At 41.0% G+C, this 25977-nt stretch overlaps 1 protein-coding gene across 4 annotated transcripts in view; it reads left to right on the top strand.

The window, feature by feature from the left end:
• The window catches only part of TPK1 (thiamin pyrophosphokinase 1), a 512817-nt gene that overhangs the window by 299564 nt on the left and 187276 nt on the right, over nucleotides 1-25977 (top strand). For 3 of the 4 annotated variants that reach the window (XM_075062600.1, XM_075062602.1, XM_075062599.1), the window contains one exon: nucleotides 9994-10089. The exons of the other annotated variant lie outside the window; for it this stretch is intronic. In XM_075062600.1, coding sequence (XP_074918701.1) covers nucleotides 9994-10089 — 96 coding nt within the window. The remainder of the gene's footprint in view (nucleotides 1-9993; nucleotides 10090-25977) is intronic. 4 annotated transcript variants of the gene reach the window in all.

The following is a 25977-nucleotide window of genomic DNA, read 5'->3' as shown; positions in this document are numbered from 1 at the left end:
AGAGGGAAGTAATTGCTGGGAAAAAGTCTGTGGGTGAACTTGAAGGATTGTTTGGTATGAGTGGGAAAAGTCTGGAACAGATTTTTGGGGGGTTGGGGAGGGACTGTTAGGGAGCTTTCCCCCATGCAGACTCTGGCTGACCCCTAGCCTCTCCCATTCAGTCAGGCACATCTTCCCTGCACCCTCATGTGTCCTTGAACCTTCTGTCCACATGTCCCTCCACCCCACACTCTCACACCCCTGTTCCCATGTGGCCCTGCATCCTTTCCTCCTCTGCCATGTGGCCCTGTGTCTTAACTCTCATTCAGTCCCTGACCCAGTCTTTCTTCCCCCACTAGCCTTTATGAGCCCCTGTCTGACCCTGCAGCAGGCCCATGCTGTCTGTCTCCCCATATCTCCTGTCTCTTGACCTGGTCTGGCAGGCTCTGTGAAGAAAGCAGGCTCTTTCTCTTCCCTAGCTGGGAATGGCTTCTCTGGTCTAGTGCCACAATGCTCTCTGGTGGACAAAAGATGGAACTGCAGCAACATTCCAGCAGAAGCTTTTTCTGCACAAAAAAATTAAAATATGTATGGTTCATGAATTATGCATGCATACAGTGGTGCAGAATTCCCCCAGGAGTACTGATTGTTTGGGCTTTGCTGCATATACTGAAACCTGATTAATAAATTGCTTTTGTTAATCTTGAGTTGCAATGTCACTTGCACTGTGAAGTTTTAGCAAATCAGATCATCCCACCCCAAAGTTAAAGTCTGAAATGAAATAACCCCATAGTTAAGACAAGTTGTCTGCATAATATTAGCTCTGTAGTACTGCTGAGCAATAAACTAAAGGCTGAGTCCAAAAACTGGAAAGAATGCATTTCATTTAATTATTTTGTGCCTTTGGACTTCTAAAGTCTCTTTCACCAATTACAGTAATTGATTTTGTTTTCTAAAATAATTAAATGATTTGTTCTCTAAAATAGTCAGACAATTTCTTTTAGTTTTAGGATAAGTCTGATCCAAAAGGAAATCATTCAGTAGTTTTTCTACTCAGCATCATTTGGAATTCCTAAAAGAAATCAGTGAGCCCCACTCTGTCCCTTCACAAAAATTGAAAAAGTATTTAATTCATTAATTTTCTACTGATTGATAATTCAAACAAATTAATCAGCTCAAGTCTGTTACATGTTTTTAGATCCCAGTCCATCCTAAATTAGCCTGGCCTGTGGCAAATGTTTGAATCACTCATGCTTCACAGCTGCTTAAGCCAAATATTCCTTTATTTCTTCATATACTCTCTCTCTTGCTGTTGTGAAAACCTCATGATGCATTTCAGTCTGTCCTCATCCGAAAATCAGTTTCAGGCTCTGGGGGCACTCACTGAGCACTTGAACAATATAAAATGAGGCAGTACTCCACAACTTGATTTAAGATCTGTCAGCCTGAGAAGAATGTTGAGAGGGAATGTTGTCAGGAGTAGCATCTCAACATTTCTAAGATGTGTTAGAGCTGTTTTCTCTCAAGCCACAGAGTGACCCCCTCTTACATTGACCTGGTAGTCGAGGCCAGTGGCCGTATGGAGACTCTGATGTCGAGATTTTAAAAATGAGTTCATACCTTATTCCTCAATAGCCATACTGCCGGGTGGATTTAAGGACACAAATGGTGGCAAAGATACGTATTTCTATGAAAACTTTTTGGTTCAAAAGTTATGGAGCTGAAAGAAAAATTTCAGTGTACAAAGATGCTTGTAGATGGAGAAGGATTCAGACTTTCACTCTTGTAACCCATTGTGCAACAGGCAAGCGCAGTTGTAATTCCTGTGGTCCTGTAATGACTGTCACTTGTCTTTAAATATGACTACAATTGGAAATCAGTTTCCACATGTGGAGTTCAGGAAACATGCCAAGGCAAGCTGGTATCTGTGTTCCCTCTTACTGTCCACCAAGGTGGTGTGACAATTTTCTATTGCAGTGGCTCTCAACCAGGAATCCGAGGCCTGCTGGAGGCTGTGAGCAGGTTTGAGGGGGGTCACCAAGAAGGGCCAGCATTAGATTCACTAGGGCCCAGAGCAGAAAGCTGGAGCCCTGCCATATGGAGTTGAAGCCTGGGCCATGAGCCTTTCCATCGGGGGCTGAAGCCAAAGCCTGAGCAGTGCAGCTTTGCAGAAGACCCTGTGGCATGAGACCTCAGGCAATTGCCCTGCTTTGCTACCCCCTGACATTGGCCCTGACTTTTATATGCAGAAAACCACTTACTGTGGCACAGGTGGGGTGTAGAATTTTTAATAGCATGAGCGGGGAGAGGCTTAGAAAGAAAAAGGTTGAGAACTGCTGTTCTGTTGCACGTTTTGCTTCCTTCATAGCAGAGTGCCAAGCTCGCTTGTCATGTGCCATATCCTCCCGGGTCATTAAGTCCATCCCGGCAGACTGTATGTGCTGCTTGATGCAGTCCTTGTAGTGGAGTTCCTACTGCCTTTTTCAAATTCACTATCTAGAACTCTTAGTTAGTCGATTGTTATCCGTACATATGATGTGCCTGACCCAAGTCATTTGCTTCCATGCTAACATGGCTGCTAGCTGTAGTACTCAATTGTTGGTGAGTGTCAGAGCAATTGATTCCCATTATGCTGCGTAGGTGGCATTGTAGCAGGCAGTCAAGTTGTGGGATATGGTGACAATAAAAGGGGCAGGTCTCTAAAGAGCACAGAATACAAGGGAGCACAGCTCTAAGTTTTTGGCATTTTGTGGACACTTTGACCTTCCCTCTCCCACACTCGTATCTTGTCCAAAGACTTTTTTGTAGACTATCAAAAGCTGAGGCCGCTGACTTGAAATGTGCTGAAAGTTCTTTATCGATGCTGCTGATGTAACTGTGCTACCTAGATAGCAGAAGGACTTGACATTATTTAATTGGCAGCCATTCAGTTTTATTTCTTGTGATGATGGAAGTAATGGGCTTCTGCCAGGAGACGGTTGACACGGGATTTCTGTTTTCTTTATATTAATACGAAGGCCAAAAAAGAATATAGTATGGGCAAAGGAATTCATCAAATGCTGCAGATCATTCTCAGAAAGGGCGACAAATGCGGAGTCATCAGCATCCAATAGATCCTTTATTTCATTTTGCTGGGATTTGCTTTTGACCTTGAATCGGTGAGGGTTTAGAAGTCTGCCATCAAATAGGGTTGTTAAAGTCACACCTGTAGGGGTAGTATATGAGGCAATTTCTAGCACTCTAGCCAAGAACAAAGTAAATAATGTAGCGGCAAGCACACAGCCCTCTTTAACCCCATGGTCTACAGGAAAAGGATCAGATGAGTCGACACTCACTGATACATGGGTCTGTATGTTGTCATGGAAGCAGCATATAAGATTAATTTGTCTGGGCAACCAAACTTTGCAAGAAGGCACCACAGAACAGAGCGTCTGATGGAGTAGAGCGCCTTACTAAGGTTGACAAAGGCAACCTGCTGGGGCATTTGTTGTTCAGAAGCTTTCTCCTGTAACTAGTGTAGGGTAAATATGTCCACAGTGCTGCGTGATGAACGAAAACCATACTGGGATTCAGGGAGTATATCATCTTCAATAGCCTGAAGTCTTTTCAGCAACAGCTTACCAAGGGTCTTACCAGTGATGGAGAGGTGTGAAATGCCATGATAATTGCCACAATCATGTCTGTACCCTTTACACTTGTAAAACCTCATTTTCCCAGCAGAAAGTAAGTTTAGTAAAGCTTTACAAAGTGTAGAACCACTGTGTTTCAACACTTCAACTGGGATTTCATCAGCTCCGTTTGCCGTTTCCATAAATGCGTTCTTGGTTTTCTCCAAGATTGGTGGACCTTTAAGTTCAAATCGGACCGTTCTTTGCTCGATTGAGTCTATTTGATCACATGCACTCAACTCACGACTGAGGCAAGTCCAAAATGTTCTTTCCATCTTTCTAATATCCTACTGTGCTCAGTCAGGAAGGTGATGCCATCAGTGGACCGGACTGGACAGTTATTGGCTTTTCATGGTCCATAAATGGACTTTAACACCTGAAGAAAAACCTCACGTGTTGTTAGTATCAGTAAGAGCTCGTTGTTCTGTTCCTTTATTTCTCCACTAAGTGTCTTTCATCTCCTGCAGCTTTTTCTGCACTTCAGATTTTGAGGAGGAGGGGTTGTTCAACTCTGTGCATAGCTTGATGGGCCACAAAGAGTACTTGAATATTGTCCTTGACAAAATATGGACTGGTTTGATGCCAAGTTTGGACACCAAGGACTTCTTCAGCTGTTGATTGTGCTACAATTTGAAAGGCACCCCACTTTTCATCGACAATCCACTTACTCTTGAATTTGCACAACTTAATAGTGCGGCATGAATGGAAGTTACTAACTGGGTTCTCCCCTCTTCTGTGCAAAATTTCGAGACCTGGACAACGACTGTTTAGTTTTGGGGGCAATTTTCAGTCTAGGACTGTGAATGCTGAGATTGTCTAGTATGGATAAGCTGGTGATCCACAAAACACTCTGTGCCTTGCCTATCCCTGGTAATGTAAACGTCCCTCAGGCATTATGATGAGTAATGACTAGTCTAAAAGGTGTCTTCATTTTAACCGACAGTATTGCCAAGAATAGAACCACTTTTCTGGCACGTTGAAAAGGGTGTTTGTAATAACACTCTGCACAGAGTTTGACCTTGCTAGGGAGTAGTTCTCCATTTGTATTTAGAGACCCATTTGGGAATTTGCTCATGACTCTTTTCCAAGTGATGTAATAATTTCCAGTGCAAGCATTGAAGTCACCCAATAATAAGATTTTGTCATTGTTAGGTATGTTTCTTAAGGTGTCACTCAACTGGCCATAAAACTGAGTCATCTTTTCTTTGGGAAATAAGTTGTGTTGGGTCATAGGCACTTATTATTGTTACCCATTGTCCCAAGACTTATTGAATATCAACATTAATGGTCCAGTGAGCCACTCAGCCAACTCTTTAAAACTCTTGGATGTAAGTTGTCTTGACCTGCTGATTTTAAAATGTCCAACTTCTGTAGCTTTTGTTTAACATCCTCCTCAGATACTGGTGGAATTGAAAGAATGGAATGTTTTAAATCCTCCTCATTATCTGACTACATTATCTTCCCCCACACACGCCCCCCCCGCAAGGCAGAACAGAAATACTTATTGAACACTTCTGCCTTTTCTGCTTTATTATTGATCATTTTATCATTTCCATGTAGTAGTGGATCAATATCATTATTAGGATTCTTCTTGTTACTAACATAAATAAAGACAGTAAGCAGGAGGTTTATTTTAACTCTGTTGGCCATAACTTTCTCTTTGTATCTCTTTTCTTCCCTTATTAACGTTGTACAGTTCCTCGTTTCAGATTTATATTCATTACTGCTAATTTCCCCATTCTTCCATTTGTTATATTAAAAAAAAAAAAAATAACTGTCTTCACTTCCCCTCTAAACCAGATCTGGTTTTTTTTAAACAGTACAGCCTTCTCCTCAGTTGTAGAATTGTGGCTTTGGGGGCATCTAATAAAGTGTTCTTAAACAATTCCCAATTAAAATTCACATTTTTCTGATTACATTCTTCCAAACTGACTTGTGTCATAATTATTTTCAGCTTTTTGAAATGGGCCCTATTAAAGCACCAAGTGTTCATATCACTGCGCTGGTTTTGAATTCTGTTTGCACACTATAAAAGTGGTCAAGTCATGATCATTTGTATCTAAGCTACTATTAATTTTTAAATCTATGATCAGTTCCTCCTTATTCATCAAGACAAGTTCTAATATAGAATTCCCCTGTGGTGGTATGCAAGGCTTTCTGCATTAAGAAATGGTCATCTATGATATTTAGAAATTCCAAGGATGTTTTAGTACTGACAGTATGAGACCTCCAGCATATGTCACTCAAATTGAAGTCCTCCATGATCATTCAGGTGTTTTTACCTACACATTCTTGTCATTACTTTCCAACATGACTTACAGTGGGAACCACAGGATAATGTGGGCAATTGTCAAAGCTGTACCAGCTATGGAGTTTCAGTAGAAACATATTTCTTTTCCCTACTTTTTATGGTGTTTCTTTCTTCAAGTTATGACTTCATTTTTTGCTATTAATCTTGTTAGCAATACCATGGGTACAGCAACCTTTTTAATTTGTTACTAAATTAAGTACTTCAAATGCCATTTTGAATTTAGAGAACTGGACTCCTGGAATCTTTCTTCCAGGTCTTTTACAGTCAGTATGCTGTGAAGGTTCTAGTGAGACTGTTCAGAATATTTTTGGTGTTTGCACTTGAAGTGTGGCATACCTCTGGTTCCTCCAAGAACTGTGATATTTCACTACAGCAGCTTACATCCAGCAGCTTGCAGTTGAGTCTTATGAGAACTGCCTTGTAGCTGCTTTTCAATCTATATATATTATTTTCCAAGAGCATCTTACAAGACAGCTTTCTTAATAACAGAAAATGGTAAGTGGTAAAAGCTTCCATAGACCCTCAGTTGAAAAATAGAGTGTAAAGTAGTTCAGCCTTCCTAGATTTTAATGCAGAGTTATAGTCTGCCTACAATTGCCAGAAATTGACTCTGCAGGGAGGAGATAAGACTCTGTGCTGGAGATTGCAGAAAGGGATACTTCAGTGTTGAGGGGGGCTTAAATTGACCTATAAACTGCTTACTTCTGCCCGCACTCTGGAGCCAAGGAATGATCCTGTCAAAAGATAAGACCCTCCTTCTCTGTTGTGAATTTAGGAGCTGTCCTAAACTCTCCTGTCCTTTCTCCCCAGGCTTGGGAGTAACCATTCCTGCCATTGATTTAGTCATCACCTGTCATCTTCACTTTCTTGTTGTTATAAGACTGGCTATGGGGGCTATGCTCAAGATGGAAAAATGGTACTGGAAGTGTGTTCTGGCACTTCTATAACCCATAAGTGATAGTACTGAAAGTGCCAGAATGGTGGTCTAGCTCCCAAAGAAGTGCTAGGATGGTGTTCCAGAGTTTTCCAGCATGACTCGAGCCTTGCATTGAAGTCTGAGATTTACGGGTTAGGGAACTCTGAACAGTTTGAGGAGGGTTCTTGTCTTTTCATGCAGTCACTTACAACCTAGTTTCTCCTGTCACTGGAGACATAAAACAATGACTTTGCCCCACTATTAGCGAGTGAGCAGACTCCTCTTCTCAAGTGGGCTTCAGTTAAGGAATCACATTTAGCAATATTATTGTCCAACTCAGTGCCAGTTCAATATCTTCAGAAAGGGACCTCACAGTATTAGGAACATTCCACTGCGAAACCCTACCACATGCTAACCTCCCTGGGTTTGGTTTCTGTCATCTTTGTGGTTAAGATGAAAATTCTTTCTGGTTTGGAGTAATATGACAAATCTTCGCAACTTCTCTGAGGCTTTTTTCATGACCGTACCACATGCACAATCTGAGAGGAAGGCGTTTAAAGGTGGATCTCGCCAGATCTGGGCTGTATCCCAGTGACTTCATTGAGGTCAGGGGAATTCCCTTTAAAGAGCATCCATCCTCTTCTAAACACTCTGTGGACAGTTTCTTTCTGTTGTCCAAGAGTTTGAGTGTAAAAGCTGTCTGTAGAGTATTTTGAACAGTTTGGATACCTGTTGTAATCAGGATGGATGCTTTGAAGTGACTGTGGAGGCACTAATTGCTTTGGGTGTCTAGTGGTGAGCTGAGATGACACTGTTCAAGACCTGAGGTGAGTTTTTTTTCCAGAGGAGAAGGCTTGAGAGTGCAGACAAGAAAGAAAGCAGACAAGTTCCAGAAGTTTTTTTCCTTAAAAAATCTCCCATTTGTTCAGGTCATTTTAGAGAGAGGAAAGTCCAAGGATCAAATGCTTTGAGGAATAGATGCTTTATTAGCCTCAGGGAAGTTGCTGATTATGTGAGAAACAGTTGGATACAGATTCTAAGTCAGCCAGAAAACAATCTGACTTTTCTTCTGTGGAGTCGAAGAAATGTTATGACGAGGTGGGAGGAACCAGCAGGGATGCAGTCCTACAGGCTGTATCCAAAGGCAGGAGTGGGCAGCGTCCAGTGTGGCCACTTGTTGCAGGCAGCAGGTTTAATTTGGAACACTTGTATAGGCATTGAGCAGTGCTGCTTTTTTCCCCCAGCGTTGTTTGTTTTCCTGGCTGCCCACAGGGTCTGAACATTAAATACATTTGAAAAGTTTTCTTGCCTGTTGAGCAGCTCTAAACATTGTTTGTACTTTTTCTACAAGTTACCTTATCCTGATTAAGTAAAGGACTCTCTTTCTTGTAATTAATGCTCAGTCAAGGCTCCATAGTTGTCCTGGGAGAGAGAGAAGGGGAGGCATTTGTGGCTTGCAGACATTATACCCACATAGGATAGTAGTGGATATAACCTCCAAGGGCACGCTCATTATAGCTCTTTCTACACTTGCAGGAGCTGTGTAACTCCCCACAGTGCTTGCCTCCTAGCCTTCACTGTTGGACAGAGGAGTGGGAACACTGCCACACTCCAAACTACCTAACACCTCCTGGAGCCTTACAATCAGTGCTAGGTTTTCCCTCTCTCTCTATGATGGCAATAGCATTATTGCTGCCTTCTTCACAGGCTTGCTGGGTAGGGAAGGAACTCCCTGTGCACTTGTATTGGAACAACCCTAATATGCCCCTGAACTTTAGAGTACTGTCAGGTGCCAGAAAAGCCACCACTTCATTCTTCACAAATAGACTGGTTTGGCCTTAAAGGCTTTCAAGGTGAGCACATGAGTTTGGAACAAAATATGTGCCATTCCCTTCTCAACAATTACCCCCCTTCCCCCGTTTCCCCCCTTCCCCAGTTTGCTACCATTTTGTTTGTTTGTGTATAAACTCCAGCAGTAAACAGAAAACACATTTTCAGTCAGCAAAATAAGAGTTTACCCAGTTTTCCTATTGCGGATTTGTTATTTTGCTGTAAGCCAATAACTAAGCGCTACTTGCATGCTGCATTAGTGAATTCTGCCTCTGTTTTGAGTTTTTGGGCCTAAATATGGCGATGAGGGAGAAACTTGACAAGATTTGTTTTATTTGCCTTACCAACACTGTATGCAATATTTTTTTAGACTCTTATAATATGTTTTGAGCGGTGAGAACCTAATTTTCTTATCAGTCACTACAGCATAGGGCAGAAATATAAAATGAATCAGACAGACACAGAGCCAGGAATCTTTTAAAGAGACCTTGAAGTAGTAGGTAAAGGAACCTCTAAATCTAGCAAGAATGGTTCTTATTATAATTTATGATGCCGTATGGGGGTGTTATATCCTTGAAACCTCTTTGAATGGTGACTTTATACGGTAGACATTACTTTTTCCTTACTCAGCTCTTTGGCAGAGGCTTAGGAATTATTTTAGCTCTGAATTAAGAAATCTAAACTCCTGCTCTGTTCCATTTTTAACGTATTCTATTATTTACTGTAGTATAAGGAGGCTTGATTTTTTTAAATCCTTCCAAATTAACTTACACAACATTGCTAGTTCCTGCAAGCTGACGTTTTTGTGGCCTTACATTTATACACAGGTTTCAGCATATAGTAGAAATGTAACAATTGCAGCACCAGGGTAACTACTGGAAAAGAGTGTGATCCTGCAAGGTGCTGAATATTTGCAACTTTCATTGCTCGGTAAGGCACCGATCCAACATACCACCTAAGGACATGCGTATCCAGACTCTCAAATATTCTCTCTGAATTTAGTAGGGTAACTTGTGTATCTAGTTAGGTGCAGAGCTTAGGTCCTCAGCATCTCTCTGCCTTACAGTTTTTGTATTCTGATTCTGCATCTCTGTGCACAGACTTGTGGGCAAATGGGCCACAGTTCATTTAATTAAGAACAACATACACCAATATATAATCCAATCTACATAGTCATGATGTACATCATAAGACCAGCATATGACTAGAGAAACCATTTTTTCTTGTTCTTGAAACTAAGAAATAATTGACCATTTATGTTTTCTTTCATTTCCTATTTTTATTGCTAGGGGTGTGAGTTGATAGAGACACCAGATCAAGACTTCACTGACTTCACCAAGTGTCTTCAGATACTTCAGAAAAAGATAGAAGAAAAAGGTCTCCAGGTAAAGCCAACTAATCTTTCAATCTGTGGTAGTGTTATAACTAGAGTGACCAGATGTCCCCATTTTATAGATACAGTCCCGATATTCAGGGCTTTCTCTTATATGGGCACCTATTCCCCTCACACAATTTTTCATGCTTGCTGCCTGGTCACCTAGTTATAACTCTTCCTCCCGAGAGAGCCTAGGCTACTGCATTAAGCTTGCACTGAAATGAAATGGTTATTTACTGCAGCCCTGACAATCTGCATGGAGAGTAAATATTTGTTTTTGCTAGGTGAAATCACCCTAGACAGACCGACAGACAAACAGCTTTCTTAAGGCAGCTTGTATTGATTTGTGTTTAATGAACTGCCTAACATGTTGAAAAGTGATTTGTGGGTGGTTGCTGGCGCTGGTTTTCAAAGCAAGAGTCCCACTTGGGTATATAAATAACTCTTCGAATCTTGGCACTCTGGACATTGATGCTGCCCTCCAAAAAGGAGTTAAGAAAGCAAAGAACCTCAGGTTGACCAATGGCTTACTCCCTTTGAAATCAAAGGGACTATTTTCAGAGTAAGCAAAGGTTAAGCCAAGAGTGAGAGAAGTGGAATTTAGTTCTCCCTTCTCTGGCTTGAGAGAGCTGATGAGAAGTTCCTAGGGATCCCATCTTTTTCTTCCAGTAGAAGAGCAACAGCACCTGATAGGGAAAGAAAAGAGAATCCCCTTTTACTCCTCCTCTAAAGAAAGATCTCTTCCTTCCACGGATTACCTACAGGCCGAAACGCAAATCCTGAAAGGAGAAAAAGGAAATACCAACTGTTGCCTTCCCCAGAGAGGAGAGGTGAAGGAGACTCTAGCCTTTCACTCACTCTCTTCACTTTGGTGGTAGAGGGGGGTAAAGATTCCAGCCTCCACCAGCTCCCTTTCTCTTACAGTGGAAGTGGGGAAGAAGGAAGTGTTAATGTTACCCCCACCCTGCTCCCTTGTTCTCTGTGCAAATACATAATGCATCTATTTTGCTTAAAATCCCTTTTGAAATGTGTTCACCTTGTAATAGGGAAGCAATTCCCTGAGGCATTTCTAAAGATTCTGGTGAAGAATCTCCCACCATGCACCTTTTTATGTCCTTTTCCTATCAATACAGATTCTCCATTCTGATAAAAACTGGGGTAGTTGATTCCCCTCCACACACTGCAGATGCTGTTGTCTGGCTACTTATGAGTCAGGAAACCCTTTCAAATATGTTTACTCCTTTGTACCCTACCTCATCTCCTGCACAAGATAGTGTAAGGCTGCCTCACCCTATAACACCAAGATCTGGTAAGCTTCGGAATCTGCTTTGACCACTGAGCCAGTCAAGTGCTGCTCATTATGAATGAAGGTGGCAGAATTGGACCCAGGATGAAGAGGGACTACAGTAAACCTAAACTTGATTGAGTTCTGTGCCCTACGCTCTTATCAGTCCAATTTACTGTGGACAGATGGGTTTTAAAGGGATGTCACGAGAGGTTTAAACTTAATAATAACCACACAGTTGAAATGAGTGCAGTAGGAGTGTGACATCTAAGAAAGCATTTCAGAAACAAGTAACCTCTTATTCTTAAGTCTTTGACTGCTGTGATCTGGCTTTCATTTACTAGTGTAATGTATTATATTGTTAAGACTGATAAAGGATATCACACTTCAAATCCTTGACATTTTGTGAAGCACAAACCTAAGTATAATTGCATTAATTGTTCAGAATGCTTGCTGTAGCACAATATCTAACTTTTCAATTCAACTAGATTGTTATGCTGCTATATGTAATGACAGCTGAGGTGTTGACTTTGAATTTGGTACTAACCTTTTGCTTTTCTGAGGATACAATCAACTGAAAAGGGCATGATTTCTCCGAACATAGCTACTGTGTTTATTAAATGCTGGCTACTTCTTGTTTGAGGCATCTATTGCATAAAATACCTAAGCTGCCATCAGTTGTGAGCCGTGCAATTGGATGGAATACGTACATTTATTTTTCTATTTGTTGACCTTTCTCTTTCTAGCACCCACCTTATGGCAGAAACAATCACTGCTTCTATATACCTAAATGACACACATGAAATCCCAGACTGCATCACAGATCTAAAGTTTTAGTTTTTGTTGACATTTCCTTCTGCTTACAAGCATTAAGTGTAATTTGTCAAGGGTAGCATGGACACTAATTTTGGGTGCCTCAATTTTTAGGGGTCTCGCCTGAGAAAGCTTAATCCTGATTTAGAGATAAGTGCTTGCAGCTCTTGTGACTTCAATTGGAGATGAAAATCTGGCCCCTTTTGAATAGATTTTGTGTTTAACCTTCGACACCCATATTGGAAAATTTTGCTTACCAAGTGTCAAGGGATGAGTGGAATGGACCCCTGTCATAAACAGATGGTTAAGGGTTAATGTCTCTTTTACCTGTAAAGGATTAACAAGCTCAGTGAACCTGGCTAACACCTGACCAGAGGAGCAATAGGGGGACAAGATACTTTCAAATCTTGGTGGAAGGAAGTCTTTGTTTTGTGCTGTTTGTTTTGTTTTTGTTCTCTCTTGGGGCAAAGAGAGGCCAGACATGCAACCAGGTTTCTCCAATCGTTCTGAAACAGTCTTTCATGTTCAAAATAGTAAGTATTAGCTAGAAATGGCGGATTAGATTTATGTTTGTTTTCTTTATTTGCAAATGTGTATTTGGCTGGAAGGATATTTTACCTCTGTTTGCTGTAACTTGTACTTAGGCTGGGGGGTAAGAGTCCTCTAGTCTATGTAAAGCTGAAGCCCTGTAAACATTTTCCATCCTGGTTTTACAGAGATAGTTTTTACTTTTTTTCCTTTTATTAAAAGCTTTCTTTTTTTTAAGAATCTGATTGTTTTTCTTCCCCTTGATTAAGACCCAAGGGAATTGGGTCTGGACTCACCAGGGGTTGGTGGGGGAAAAGGAAGTGGCGGGGAAGGTTAATTCCTCTCTGTTTTAAGATTCAAGGAGTTGAATCACAGTGATCTCTCAGGGTAACCCAGGGAGGGGGAAAGGAGGGGGAACGGTTTATTCCTCTTTGTTTTAAGACCCAAGAGGTTTGGGTCTTGGGCTCCCCAGGGAAGGTTTTGGGGAGACAGGGAGTGTACCAGACACTGGAATTTCTGGTTGGTGGCAGTGCTATCAGGTCTAAGCTAGGAATTAAGTTTAGAGGGGTACATGCAGGTCCCCACTTTCTGGACGCTAAAGTTCAAAGTGGGAATAATACCTTGACAACTCCAAAACCAGAGGTTGAGTATAGCCAGATACAAACAATGCTGGCATTGGATAAGGTAGCAACCATCTGATTCTGTGGCAGAAGGCTTATTATGATGGCCAGCTTGATCTCTAGAAGGGAATGGTAATGAGTCACACAATCACTTTGTTCCCCAAAAAATAAAAGCAGCAGAGGGTGAAAGGAGCTCCTGGTGTCTGAAAGCTCCTGGTGTTTGAAGAGAACAGAAAAGTATTGTACTATACTTCTTTTGGGAAGGTAGGAAGACCTTTCTTTGTACTTTTTGGATTTTGGCTTCAGAGAATCCTTTTCCTTATGTGAATGGTTACTGAGTAAAAGATGTTTTCCTGGTGCCAGAGCTTAAACTGATGTTAGTGTGCAAGTTCATTTTTACCCTCAGGCCAGCTGGGGTTGAGGCAATCACACTAGTCAACTAGAAGTATAAAGAGGGCCCTAACATCTTTTCCCTTGCACTACTGTTGAAGTTACTTTTTGTAACATCCATACGTGTTCAAAATATTTTGAGCTTACACTGTGTTCCCCATTTGCTCTTCAGGTAAGCAATGATAAAAAGCTAGGAAACTAGGTGCACTCAATATGTATTGCACGCTCACAATCAACTGTAACATAGTCTGTCTTAGGACAAAATACAACATTTAGAAGCCTGGATATCTGAGCAGAGTTTTTCCTGGATTGGCATGAGAGTTGCCTATACTCACCATGGAAATTGCTTCTTTTATGTCTTGGGGAAAGTTGAATGTCAGTCAAGATCTATTATGCAGGTCTCTAAGGGGAATTTTTCACTAACAAAAATAATTCATAGCATTGTTTGTTAATCATATGTGATTACTTTTCCTTAGACAGTCCAGAAAAAAATTCTCATGTACAGATCCAGTATGGCATCTAACATCTCCGAAGTGCTTGCTTTTGCTTTACATGCCCTCGTTTGATATCACATTGTGTATCCATAACCAAATAATGTGCAATAAAATAACAATATAATTCTGTAATTTTTGAATCATCAAATTATATGTGTGCATAATTAGACATTGTAGTACATTGCAGAAGGATACAAGCAAGACTACACTTCTTAAATTCTAAAAGCCAGATTCCGACTTATTTTCCCCTTGTATGCCCTATTCGCTTTAATGGGGGTTGAATGGATAAGAGAGAGGATGAAGTAAAACACAGAATTTGACACTAGACTTTGTTTCCAAGGTTTTATATCTCTGTTTTATATCTTTCTTCTAGTTTATGGCTCTCTTAAGGTCCATGGGATACAGTTCCATGTAAGGAAAGCTTTCTGTCCTTCTGGCATGTGCCCTTTTTATACTGTTTAAGTCACTTAATGTTTTAGTATGCACATCCAGTTTTACAACTTTAATCATGAAGTCCTTTTTCATATCAGTATTTGGACAATTTCATTTCATTTTAATATCTGCAATAAATTTATTTAGGATTATTCTTCTCTGGAGTAATATATTACTGTGTCTACTGTTTAATGAAACCTGGCCTTCCTAGGTAAACAGCACGTTCCCCACTCCCTCTCATGTAGTGCATATTACTACAAGGAATCCTTTAAACTTAGGTGTTGAACACACTTATTTTAACAGTAGTAATACCTAGCTTATCTACTGATGCAAAGCACTATATATCTCAGTGATTTACTAAGGAGGTCGGTATCATTATTCCTAGTTTCCAGATGGGGAAACTGAGACACAAAGAGGGGAAGTAACTTGCCTAAGGTCACCCAACAGGCTAGTGGCAGAGCCAGAAGTAGAACCCAGGTCTCCTGAGTCCAAGTTTAATTCTGTCTCCATTAAGCCACACCGCTTCTTAGTGACAATAATTAGTAACTCCACTGAAGCCTATAAAGTTAGCAACAATGTATGTGAAGGGAGAATTAGGCCAATAACCTTTTTTCAAACAACTCAACTTCATCTAGAATATCAATAGAGTATTTAAAGCCCCACACCACAAAAGCTAAGTTTACACTCTGCCCCATCTCTCCCTTCCACTTGGGATTCTGAGAGGCAGCCAGGAATTTCAGGCTCAGAAAAAGTTGTGCAGTCAAACCTCATGTAGCTTTTGCTGCCTTCCAGCTTGTCTTTCTCCTGATCTTTGGTACTTGCCAGCTTGTTTCCCTTCCTATCCCATCAGCCCCTGCTGCTGGCTAGCTTCACCATCACCCACACCCCTTGTTATTTTGGGTGCCCTCGTTTTTACAAATCAGTTTGCAGGAGGAAAAATGAGGAATAACTTCTCCAGCTGAAACTACCTGCTTAATTTTAAATAGGTAAAGTATAATTTTCCAGGTTTGAATTGACTCAGGTGCTGGGGCTAACACATCTGCTCTGGCAAAAATTTCATGTCATCATCAATGACCATGACTGATCTAGACTGGGCTTATATTCAGTCAAACTCTGGCACCTCCTGTCATTCCATACCTGTATTACCACAGTGGATAATAGATTCAGTACTGACTCAAAGAGATGAGCCTCACCTGTTGAATCACCAGTACCACTTCACACAGCACCCTGGGTTTTCCTTCTACATTTTCCATGTGTGTAATGTATAACACAGACTCAGCTTAACATCCTGTATGACACTTGATGAGTGACTTCCCAAGGTGGTAAGTCTCCCAGCAGTATCAACATTAGTTCACACTGCAAAATAAACCCATGACTTCACTAGTGTGTGTGTGATAGTTTCTCTTGAATAGAAAAGGGACTGAACTAATGCAAACAGTTTCTATAGAATGATCAAAAGAAAAAGTTCAGATTCAGACTTATACTGTCCATTTAAAAGAGCTAGGTTCTGAAGCTGTTGAGATGCTTTGAAAAATGTGATTTTTAAATGAAAATGCTAATATATTACCAGTGACCTTAAAAAAGTATTTTTTTCTTTAACTTTTCCACACTGACATTGATGGTTTTATTAATTTAAAAGCATTAACATTAAACCTTTGAAAGGAATAGGAGTTTCAGTAAAATTCATTTTTATATTGTTGGCCTATATAAGGAAATGAAGATCTGCTATAACCTTGTTTTTAGCAAGGAGTATAATAAAGCTATATTAAAAGTCTCAGAGATCAGTTTTAAAGTAGATGGTATTTTAGACTGAACAGTTAAAGAAAGAACAATCTGTACTTTCCAGACAAAGATAACACTTTAAACTTATCACTGGATTATAAAAATTTCCTGTAAATCTGAATAATGGATGAATAAATTAAAGCTGATTTGACTTCTTGAGCCTGTGCTTTTTGAGGACTGTTTATATTTGAAGTCTCTTCATTAGTTATTAAGAAGTCCTTTTATGAGCTTGTCTACACAGGGACGCTCGGGAAAGTTAACAAGGCTATGTCTACTCTAGACACCACTGGCAGCGACGTGTAGTGTACATGTATCTACACGTCACAATGAAAAGCAGGCTGTGTCCATGCTGTGGTGTGTAGCTACACATGTGATGGGGGGAAGCAGTGCTGCTGGAGCTTTTCATGGCAAGGACGAAAAGGTGTGTGTGGGTGTGTGCGTGCGCACCTTTTGGCCCTGCCAAAGCCTTTTCCCTGCTGCTGGAGTCTTTTCCTGAAGTCGGGGGACCCTTTCCCCGCTGGTTCCCAACTGCCGGAGCCTTTTCTGTAGTGGAGAAGGGCTCCAGTAGCAGGGAGTCAGCAGGACATTTTGTTCCTAAAAAGAGCATGTAGCTGGGGGAGGTATGGCTTGAGTAAGCAGAGAGCCATGTGGGATATGTACTTGGCTGCATACCCAGGCCCTTCAGGCCTGTCTTTACTCCACTCTCCTAAGCTGTGCCTCACAGTCTATGCTGCTGTTCATGTCCAGGCTAGGGGAGTATGCCTGTATCTACACTACACACAACGGAAAGGAGCATGCAGTGTAGGTATATCCTAAAGTTGTGAAGTTAGCGCGCATAAATTAACTTTAACTTTAGTTAATTCATTTTAATTTTTTATGTAGACAAGCCCTTAGTAAATCTTTCCAGATTGGATGATGGAATCTGAAGTGTTGTCAACCCAGTGTCTGATCCTGAGGAGTGCAGAACACCCTCATTTCTCATAATGATCACTGAGAGTTGAGGGTTTTAGCACTACGTGCCACTTAGCCCTTTCCAAAAGGGACTAAATGACAACCTGTGATGATTTGGGGGTTCTGTCTTTACAGCTTATGAATTCTGGTTGACGTAATGAAATTACTATAAATATTTCTGCATTATTGCCTCTAAGTAAATGTGGAAGCTACCCTGAGCTGGTAGGGCTGTGTCACGTTTTTGTCAGACCAGGGGCTATGAACTCAAGGACCGCCTATGCGAGAAGAAACCTCTGAATGACAATGGGCTGGCTGGAAACTTGTCCAAATTTATTTTCTCTAAGTATGGGCCGTGACCCTGTTTTAATGGGGTCACCAGGGCTGACGTTAGACTTGCTGGGACACAGAGCTGAAGCCAAAGCTTGAGCCTCACTGCCTGAGGGCTTCAGCCATGGATGATGGGGCTCAGGTTACAGGACCTTCCACCTAGGGTGGTGGGGCTTGGGTAGTCTCAGGCTTTAATTCTCCTCTTGGGGTCATGTGGTAATTTTTGTTGTCGGAAGGGGGTCGTGATGCAATGAAGCTTGAGAACCCCTGCTCTGGAGTGATGAGGAAACTGAGGCAGGGATATATATGTAGGATTTTTTTCTGAGGATCTGTGTGTTTCTTATGTGCTTCAAGATAAATGATGTTAAATTTCTGTGCAACATGTCTGTGAATTTTATAAGTTATGCCTACTATGTGCCGCCTCGAAGAGGTAACCCAGGAGGCTTGTACCATTGGGTGGGATTTTGGAAGAGGATGTGCATTTAAGCTACAGGAGGTGTCTGAGGAGGCAGCACTGGGGATGTGGAAGGGGGCCATATGGACACAGTTCTTAGGCAGGGGTGCCAGACTGAAGATCTTCACACCGAGAGCTCTCCCAGAGGCCCTAAGACAGTGGCAGTGTCTGGTCTCTGCTCATACTCTGGAGGATTAAAACAGTTGGGAATTCAGTGGCTGACATTTCCAGGAGCCTCACTGCCAGGAGTAATTACTCAAGCAGGGCATGGGTATAGGCTTGCATGTTCCTTAGTGTTTCATATTGACAACCATTCCACTACTGCTGTACATGAACCCGATTCACCTCTTGCACTGGTTTTATACCACTGAGGTGACTCCACTGATCTCACTAGAGATACTGGTGCAAGTGGAGAATCAGACCCAGATTATACATGTCTGTAGCAACTATGACCCATAGCTGGAACACTAGTTATGTTGATTCAATTGTCCGTAGAGGATCGTGATAAAAGAAGCACTTCAAGTCCCAGCTTCTGCTGCTCCTCTTTAGAAAGCAGCAAACATTTAACTTAAGATGACAAATAGATAGGCCTGGTTCTCATAGATGATTCTGAATACACTGCAGTAGTTCTAAAACAGGCTGCAATACCTAACCCATCCTTGCCACAGGAGAAATAGAATAGACTCCCTCACAAGGAAGACCTGTTTACCAAATCCACTGAAGTTAATGTGATCTGTTGGGTGGTCAGCACTTTTGAAAATCAGGCCACTTATTTAAGGGCTTAAAGATAGACTTGGTTAACTTAATTTCAGGCACCGCGGTTAGAAGTCTCACTGTTGGTGTTTAGAATGTTACCATTTTATACGCTTATTAGCTAAAGAAAATTTCTCTCTCTTCCCCCACAAGTAATTTTTGGAGATGAATGTCATTACATAGAGGTATGGAATGTCGAAATACAAATACAAATGTTACCCTTTTAAAACAAAAAATCTTTACAATGTGAATTTTTCCTAAGTCTAGATTTTTTTCCCTAAGAATAAAAGATGGCACTATGGGAAAACTAAACATGGATCCTTACCAAACTTGCTCCTAATGGAGCCCTGATCTATGGCTTGTGCTCGTAGGTGCTACTGCAAGAGAAATAATATCAAGCCAAATCATATCAGAGTACTCAAGTTTTATCCGTTCGCAGCTTGTATTCAGCACTACTTTTCATCATAGTTCTTGGTTCTTAAGAGTGAGATTTTTAAAGGTAATTAGGCACTGAAAGATGCAGATAGATGCCTAAGTGGGCTTTTCAAAAGCATGTAGGTGGCCAATTCCTATTGATTTCAACAGGAGTTAGGTGGCTACGTGCTTAGAATCCCACTAGGCACCTATTTGCATGTTTAAGTACCTAATTACCTTTAAAAATTTGACCTTAACCAGAACTATGGAGTCACAAGGACTTTATTGGAAGTAATACCCCAGGGATTTGTCCCCCCTCCCCCCAGTGTTTGAAGGTTGGCTTAGCAAATGGGAGAAAATTACCCATTTTCCATTACTTACTTTTCCTCTCATGTTAAAGAGACACAGTCAGCCTGAAACATACATGCCTGATAGAAAACATCTCAGTTGGTTATAACTGAGATCAGAGGAAAAAATATATTTTTTCACCTTGTTTACTTGATATATTGGACAAAAAATTGTGAATAGTTAGTTTATAGTGAAGTCAGTGTCTCTTGCCTTTTGTAAGAGTTTCGTATAGCAGCAAGTAAGAGAGAAATATTTTTAAAAATAGGAATTGAAAAAAAATTGAGAAGTGGTAGGGATGGTGCAGTGCTAAGGAGTAGTATCTGAAACTAAACTGATCTTGAAATATAGTCAGGTTTTATTTTTTTTTAAAGTTGACTGTGCCCAATTAAAGGGGCAAACATGAGCATTTTTTCCCATGTCACTTAAAGAACCTATTACAGTTCTCTTCTACTTAGATTAAACAACTAAATATCCCTACCTACGCAAGTTAAATATAAGCATATGAACTTGAAACGGGAGGCACTTTACCCACAAAGCTGTAACGAAATTCTGCTACAGTGCTCTTCAAGTGAATGGAAATACTCATCTGGGTTAGAGAACAAAAATAACTTACGAAATATTGACTCTGTGTAGGTAAGGCTGAAGCAAGATTTTTTTAGAAAGGGACTTTAAAAGGTGGTTTATCATGAAGTGAATGGGGAGTTGTCTGAGGATAAGGGAGGTGTGAGAAGGTGTATATCCTCATTTGATTGGTGCCCTGGGATTTGTGCTTTCCGGCTCTGAGCTACTTGGTGGAATTTAAAGCTGTGCTTTTGCCCTTTCCAGCCCTGAATGGTCTGGGACCTTCCTACATGAGACACTTTCAGTCTGTGCCTTACTGCTGCAGTGAAGATCTGCAGAGAGGCTTAAGCTGGACACCCCCGCCACCTTGTATAAACAGCAGGGAACTGCTGGCAGAGCCTTCGCAGTGAAGAGTGCCTTTCCTTTGGAATGCTTCTCTTCTCTGATTGACATTTCATGAATCTGTTGACCACCTGGATATGCTGCAAAGCAAATGTGATTTGAGCAAGCCCAGCTGGAGCACTGAGGAAAGGAGGGAAGGATTTCTGTTTGGCGTCAGGTAGTGGGTTTGAATCATATTGGTCTGCTGACTAGTGATTAGATGACAGGAGAAGTAGTCCTCCTGCTTTGGATGATTTATGTATTTTAACTACTGTGGTATTGTTTTTAAATGTAGGTCATGGGTGCTCGGTTTCTTTTGGATCACATCTCAGTGAATGAATACTTAACATAGGTGACGGTATTAAAGAACACAAATTCAGGGACATGTGTTTGTCTGCAGTGTTACCAAAAACTTCCACTTCGTTGTCAGCCTCTAACAGCCCTTTCCTTTTCTCTCTCCCATCAAAAAACAGAGTCACTAATATAGTTTTCATTTAGCTATGACTTTTCGTCATAGATTAAAATATTAAAATGGACCGGTATTGGGAATCCTGAGAGAAGTAGTTTCCGCAAGTTGTCAAAAATAGTTCACATCCTTTTGTTTTTCATTACAGCTATTTTTATTAATGATTAAATGCAAAAAATTTAAGCCTACGGTATAATCTCCTGTTGATCATGATACCTTTGACCAGTGGCTGATGTTATATTTTGCAGTCTTATTAAAACTTACTTCACTGTTACTACCTTTGTCAGTTAATTTGTTTTCAGTCATACTTGATCCAGCTTTTTCCTCTCCAGTCTTTCACAGGGTCCTCTGTTTTCAGATTGCAGCATCAAACTACCAGACCAGAGATTTGCATTATTCAGTTCAGGCCTCAGTGCAGTGAAGAACTGGTCTCTGAAAGTAAAAAGGAAGCTGTTTAATCATCTCAGTTAAATTCTTTCCTGAGAGCAGTGATTTGCTTTGCTGGATTTTCTGTGGTTGATTTCACTGGAACTCTTGCACTCTTATTTTTTTTTAAAACCTGCAAAAGCTCAACAGGCATAAAGTTTGATTAAGCTTTAGTGTATTTTACAGAAGAAAGTCTGTTTAGATTTAAATTTAGAGCTTTGGTTAGAAAATTATGTAGGGCCTGAACCAAACCAATTCAAAGACATGGGAAAGACTCTTACTAGGTAAAGTGAGCCCTCGATTTGGATCAGGCCCTCTATTGCTTTAACCAATAATCAGACAATGAGAGAGTTTATTTAAATGAAACATGAGATTTAAACCATTCACAAAGAACAAATTACCATGGAAAAAATTTGGATAATTTTTCAATGGGCTCTTAATTGATCATGGAAACTCCATGGGTGAGGGACTGTCTTTTAATTTATGTGCATGTTGTAAGCACATCTGTGGTGCTAGATACAGATTTTACATAATCCCCGTAGAGATCACTGGGAGAAAGTTAATGCAACAACCTGCAAATATATGCTGTAAGTCTGGGCAACAAGGATGTGTACTGCTTTAATACCATACCCTTCATCCATAGAGTTTAAGGCCAGTAAGAACTATTTTGATCATCTGGTCTGGCCTCCTGCATTACACAGGCCATAGCACTTCACTCCAACAGGCAAAAAGAGGGAGAAAGGAAATATTATTATTCTGTTCTATGGATGGAGAATTGAGACACAAAGAGATTCAGTGACTTGTCCAAGGTCACACACAGTCTGTGGCTGAGTCAAAAGATGAACTCCAAATCCAGTGTCTTTACCACAGACACTGCTCTTTCTTACTTACAGAACCTAAATCAAAGGCTGTCAAACACTGTTATGTTTTACAGCATTATAGGTAAAACAAATATATTTATAATTTATTTATTTTATTTACGGGTAGAGAAACTGAGGTATGGACATTTGTGACTTGAACAAGGTTGTATAAGAGAGCTGAGAAAATCCCTTAACTTGCAATTCCGTGATCTAGCCATTAGATCATCTTTTTCTCTCTGTATCTCACTGTCAAATATGTTGCTCAGTTTATGCAAACCAACACAATCCATTGGCATACTATTGGTGCTATCACAGTGAATTAAATCTTCCCTTCTTAAAATTAAAAAAAAGACTATGAATAGAAAAGTACTGTAGCAAAAATGTAAGGGAAGGAACATAAGAAGAGAGAGACTCTGTGAAGGAGCTGGCAACTGACCTGGAACGAAATGATGTCAAGATTAATGGAATCAGTGAGGTGACAATGAAATTGATTGAGGGCTATCATCTCAGGTACAGTGACAGACATCATCTGAGAGTTTTTTCCCTTGGAGAGTCAGTTGGCTAGAGCAATGAGCAAGTTCTTGCTAGAGGTAAGAGGATTGTACCTGAGCAAACTTCTGATGTCAATATATGATTGATTTTTTAGGAAATGAAGGGCCAACATATATTATAAAACAAAAATTATTGATTTTTAGCAGCTATTTGGCCTAAAAAATGTTGACATATTTATAAATTACTACATTTAAATATTACACGCTGCAAAGTAAAATCACAATACATTGACTACTTTACACTCCAGCTAGTACTAGAGAGCTAATAGAGCTACGGGAAGGTGAACTGAAATCTATTCTGGCTCGTGCATCATCAAAGGAATTGTCAACTACTTTCCAAATGGCAGAATACTGCTGCTGATGTATGAAGCAGAAAAAGTACAGCTGGAAATAGAGATTGCAGGCTGAATTTGTAGGGCTGATTGAGAAAAATATTTTATTTTCTTCTAAACTGATCAAACTTGGTACAGTGTTACCGAGAGACAATAAATATAACTCAGTGCCATTTATACAGTCATTTTGCAGCAGGTAAATGCAAGCATCTGATTATTGCTAAGGTATCTGACTCTCCAAATAACCCCATTTATTATGTGTTGTAGCAATTAAATGAAGGGCAATGCTCTCCCATATCTGTGAGGGATGGGTGATTGGGAAATTTCAAAAAAAATTATCAAGGACAAAGGGATAATCTCTTTATGAATAAGAACTAGTAAAGCAATGCGAGAGTAGAAGGAAACAGCATTCAGCCTTTTCACAATCTAGTTTCTAACCAGGATATGGCACAGAAATGGCATTAGAGATGGAGGATCTCCATAGTCACAGAGAGGGGACAAAACATCCATGCTCATATGACCAATCTCTTGGGCGCTTTTGACACTGTTGATCAGAAAGTGTTGCTGACTTGCATATAAACTGTAATAAGACTGAACTGTGCAGCACTACACTGGTTTTGCCCAGTCTTCTGAGACATATGTCAGAGTTTTTGGTCAAACAGCTGTTCTTCCCTGAAAGCCTACAAGTGAAGTCATGGAAGGATCCGTCTTCAATCGTATCTCCTTCAGATTTTCGCTAAGGGAGATCATAAGGTGGAACAGGTTCCAGTGCCGTGTGTGTTTGAAAATTAGCTGACTGGAGCTGAACCCAGGTAGAAAAAGTGAAGCCCTTTGGGACTGGGCCCAGAGCATTAAACTTACCATCTACAGGAGGACATTTTCCCTTCTTTGTGCCACAGCTCACAGTCTCAAGGTTATTGTAAGATATGAAGATGGCAACAGAAGTAAGAGAGGCCTTCTTTCATCTGGTTATCGGGAGATTGTGCTCTTTCCTCTTTAAAAAAGAACGAAGCCACCATGATCCGCATGTTCATGATATCCAGTACTATGCCGATGAGCACAATATGAGAATCTAGATAGAATACAGCCAGACACTGACTGTGAAGGTGCTTCAAAAGATTGGAGAGTGGGTGTTCTGTGTGATTCTTAACTTTGTATTTGACATCTCGATACCACAGTGATGGTCATAGTAGAAATGTATAGATAGGAAACCCTTTTCACCCAGTTCACACTGCTTGCTAGAGCCCTCCCCTTCTCCCTTTTACCTGTTCCTTCAGGGCTGGCCTTACCATGAGGCGAACTGAGGCAGCTGCCTCAGGTGCCAGACTGTGCGGGGGGCACCACTAGGACCCAGAGTGTAGAAAATTGTGTGCGCTGCTGGTGCATACGTATTCTCTCTGCTCTAGATGCACCGAGATGGTGGAGTGCTGTGCTGGAGGAAGGAGGACACAAGAGACATAACAGGCAGGCAGGAGAAAAGGTGAGTGGGAATAACAGAAAGCAGTAGGAGCTGCAGGGAGAGAGAGGAGGAGGAGCCTGTTATGTACCTCTCTAGCACCTCCAGGAGCCTGGACTGATTAACACCAACTTCTCAGGGAGCTTTCTGTTTCCTGCTGCTTCCTTGAACCCACTTGAGGAGAACAGGCAGTCAACTGAAGTAGTGGGAGCCAGTTAGGCCCTTAAGACGCTGATATCTTCCCTCACTCAGGTCCTATTACCAACCTGCTTATTTGTCCTCTTCACTTGAGTGTTGAGAGCCACTATAGCTGGCACAGAACAGCAGTCATGAGTGAAAGAAGAAAACGCCCCTCTGGGGCAGCATTCAGAAAAAGAAAGGAAAGCAAAGGAAATTTTTCTATCTAAGCAGGAAGGAGCTTCTCCTGAGATACACAGACACAAAATGTTCACAGTGAGTCTTCCGACCCCAGTGAGGACATGAATGGTGCGAAATGCCTGATCTTCCAGTTAGTAAGAGTTCAGGTGACCTGGCAGCTACTGCAGCATCCATATCTCCATCTCAAATGGATGTACCTAGGCTCATTCCTGAAGCAAAGTGTAGATCAGAGAAGAGTGTAGTGGAGGCACAAGAAACAGCTGCTGCTGGGTTTAGTTGCTTAACTCTAGATGATCAGGATTGTGGACGACCACTTGAGCCTGAGAGACTTCCTGCATCAGCCCACAGCAAGTGAAAAACTTCATGTTCCTCAAAGACAATGAAAATAGAAGCTTCCATCCAAACACATTACTGGCATGAAATCCCCAGTGGTGACAAACTGGAGGGACCCTGGCTTATGTACTCAAAAACCCAGAATGCTGCATACTGTTTTTGTTGCAAACTCTTCCAGTCTAATGTTCCAGCCACAATGGGTTCTACAGGAACAAAGGGACTGGAAAAATCTGGCTAGAAATCTGTCATGCCATGAGAAGGCAGCAAATCACCAAGAGCATTCCATAGGTGGAAAGAGCTTGAGATGAGACTAAAGTTAAGGCCACCATGGATGATCATCATCAGAGAAGATTGCATCAGAGTCTCTTTACTGGCAAAGTGTTCTGAAAAGGCTCATTGCCATTGTGAGAATGCTTGCTACCCAAACCTAGTGCTGTGTGACACTTCAGATCAGCTGTATGCTGCCAAACAATGGAAACTTCCTTAAATTGTGGAGCTGATAGCTGAGTTGGATGCTGTATTCCAGGAGCATCTAAGAAGAGTCACCACCCAAGAAATGTACA

The sequence above is a fragment of the Chelonoidis abingdonii genome, chromosome 2, assembly GCF_003597395.2.
Source record: "Chelonoidis abingdonii isolate Lonesome George chromosome 2, CheloAbing_2.0, whole genome shotgun sequence".
In the NCBI taxonomy this organism is placed as follows: Eukaryota; Metazoa; Chordata; order Testudines; family Testudinidae; genus Chelonoidis; species Chelonoidis abingdonii.
The sequence above is the reverse complement of the archived record's forward strand: the minus strand, read 5'-3'. Positions and strand labels throughout refer to the sequence as shown.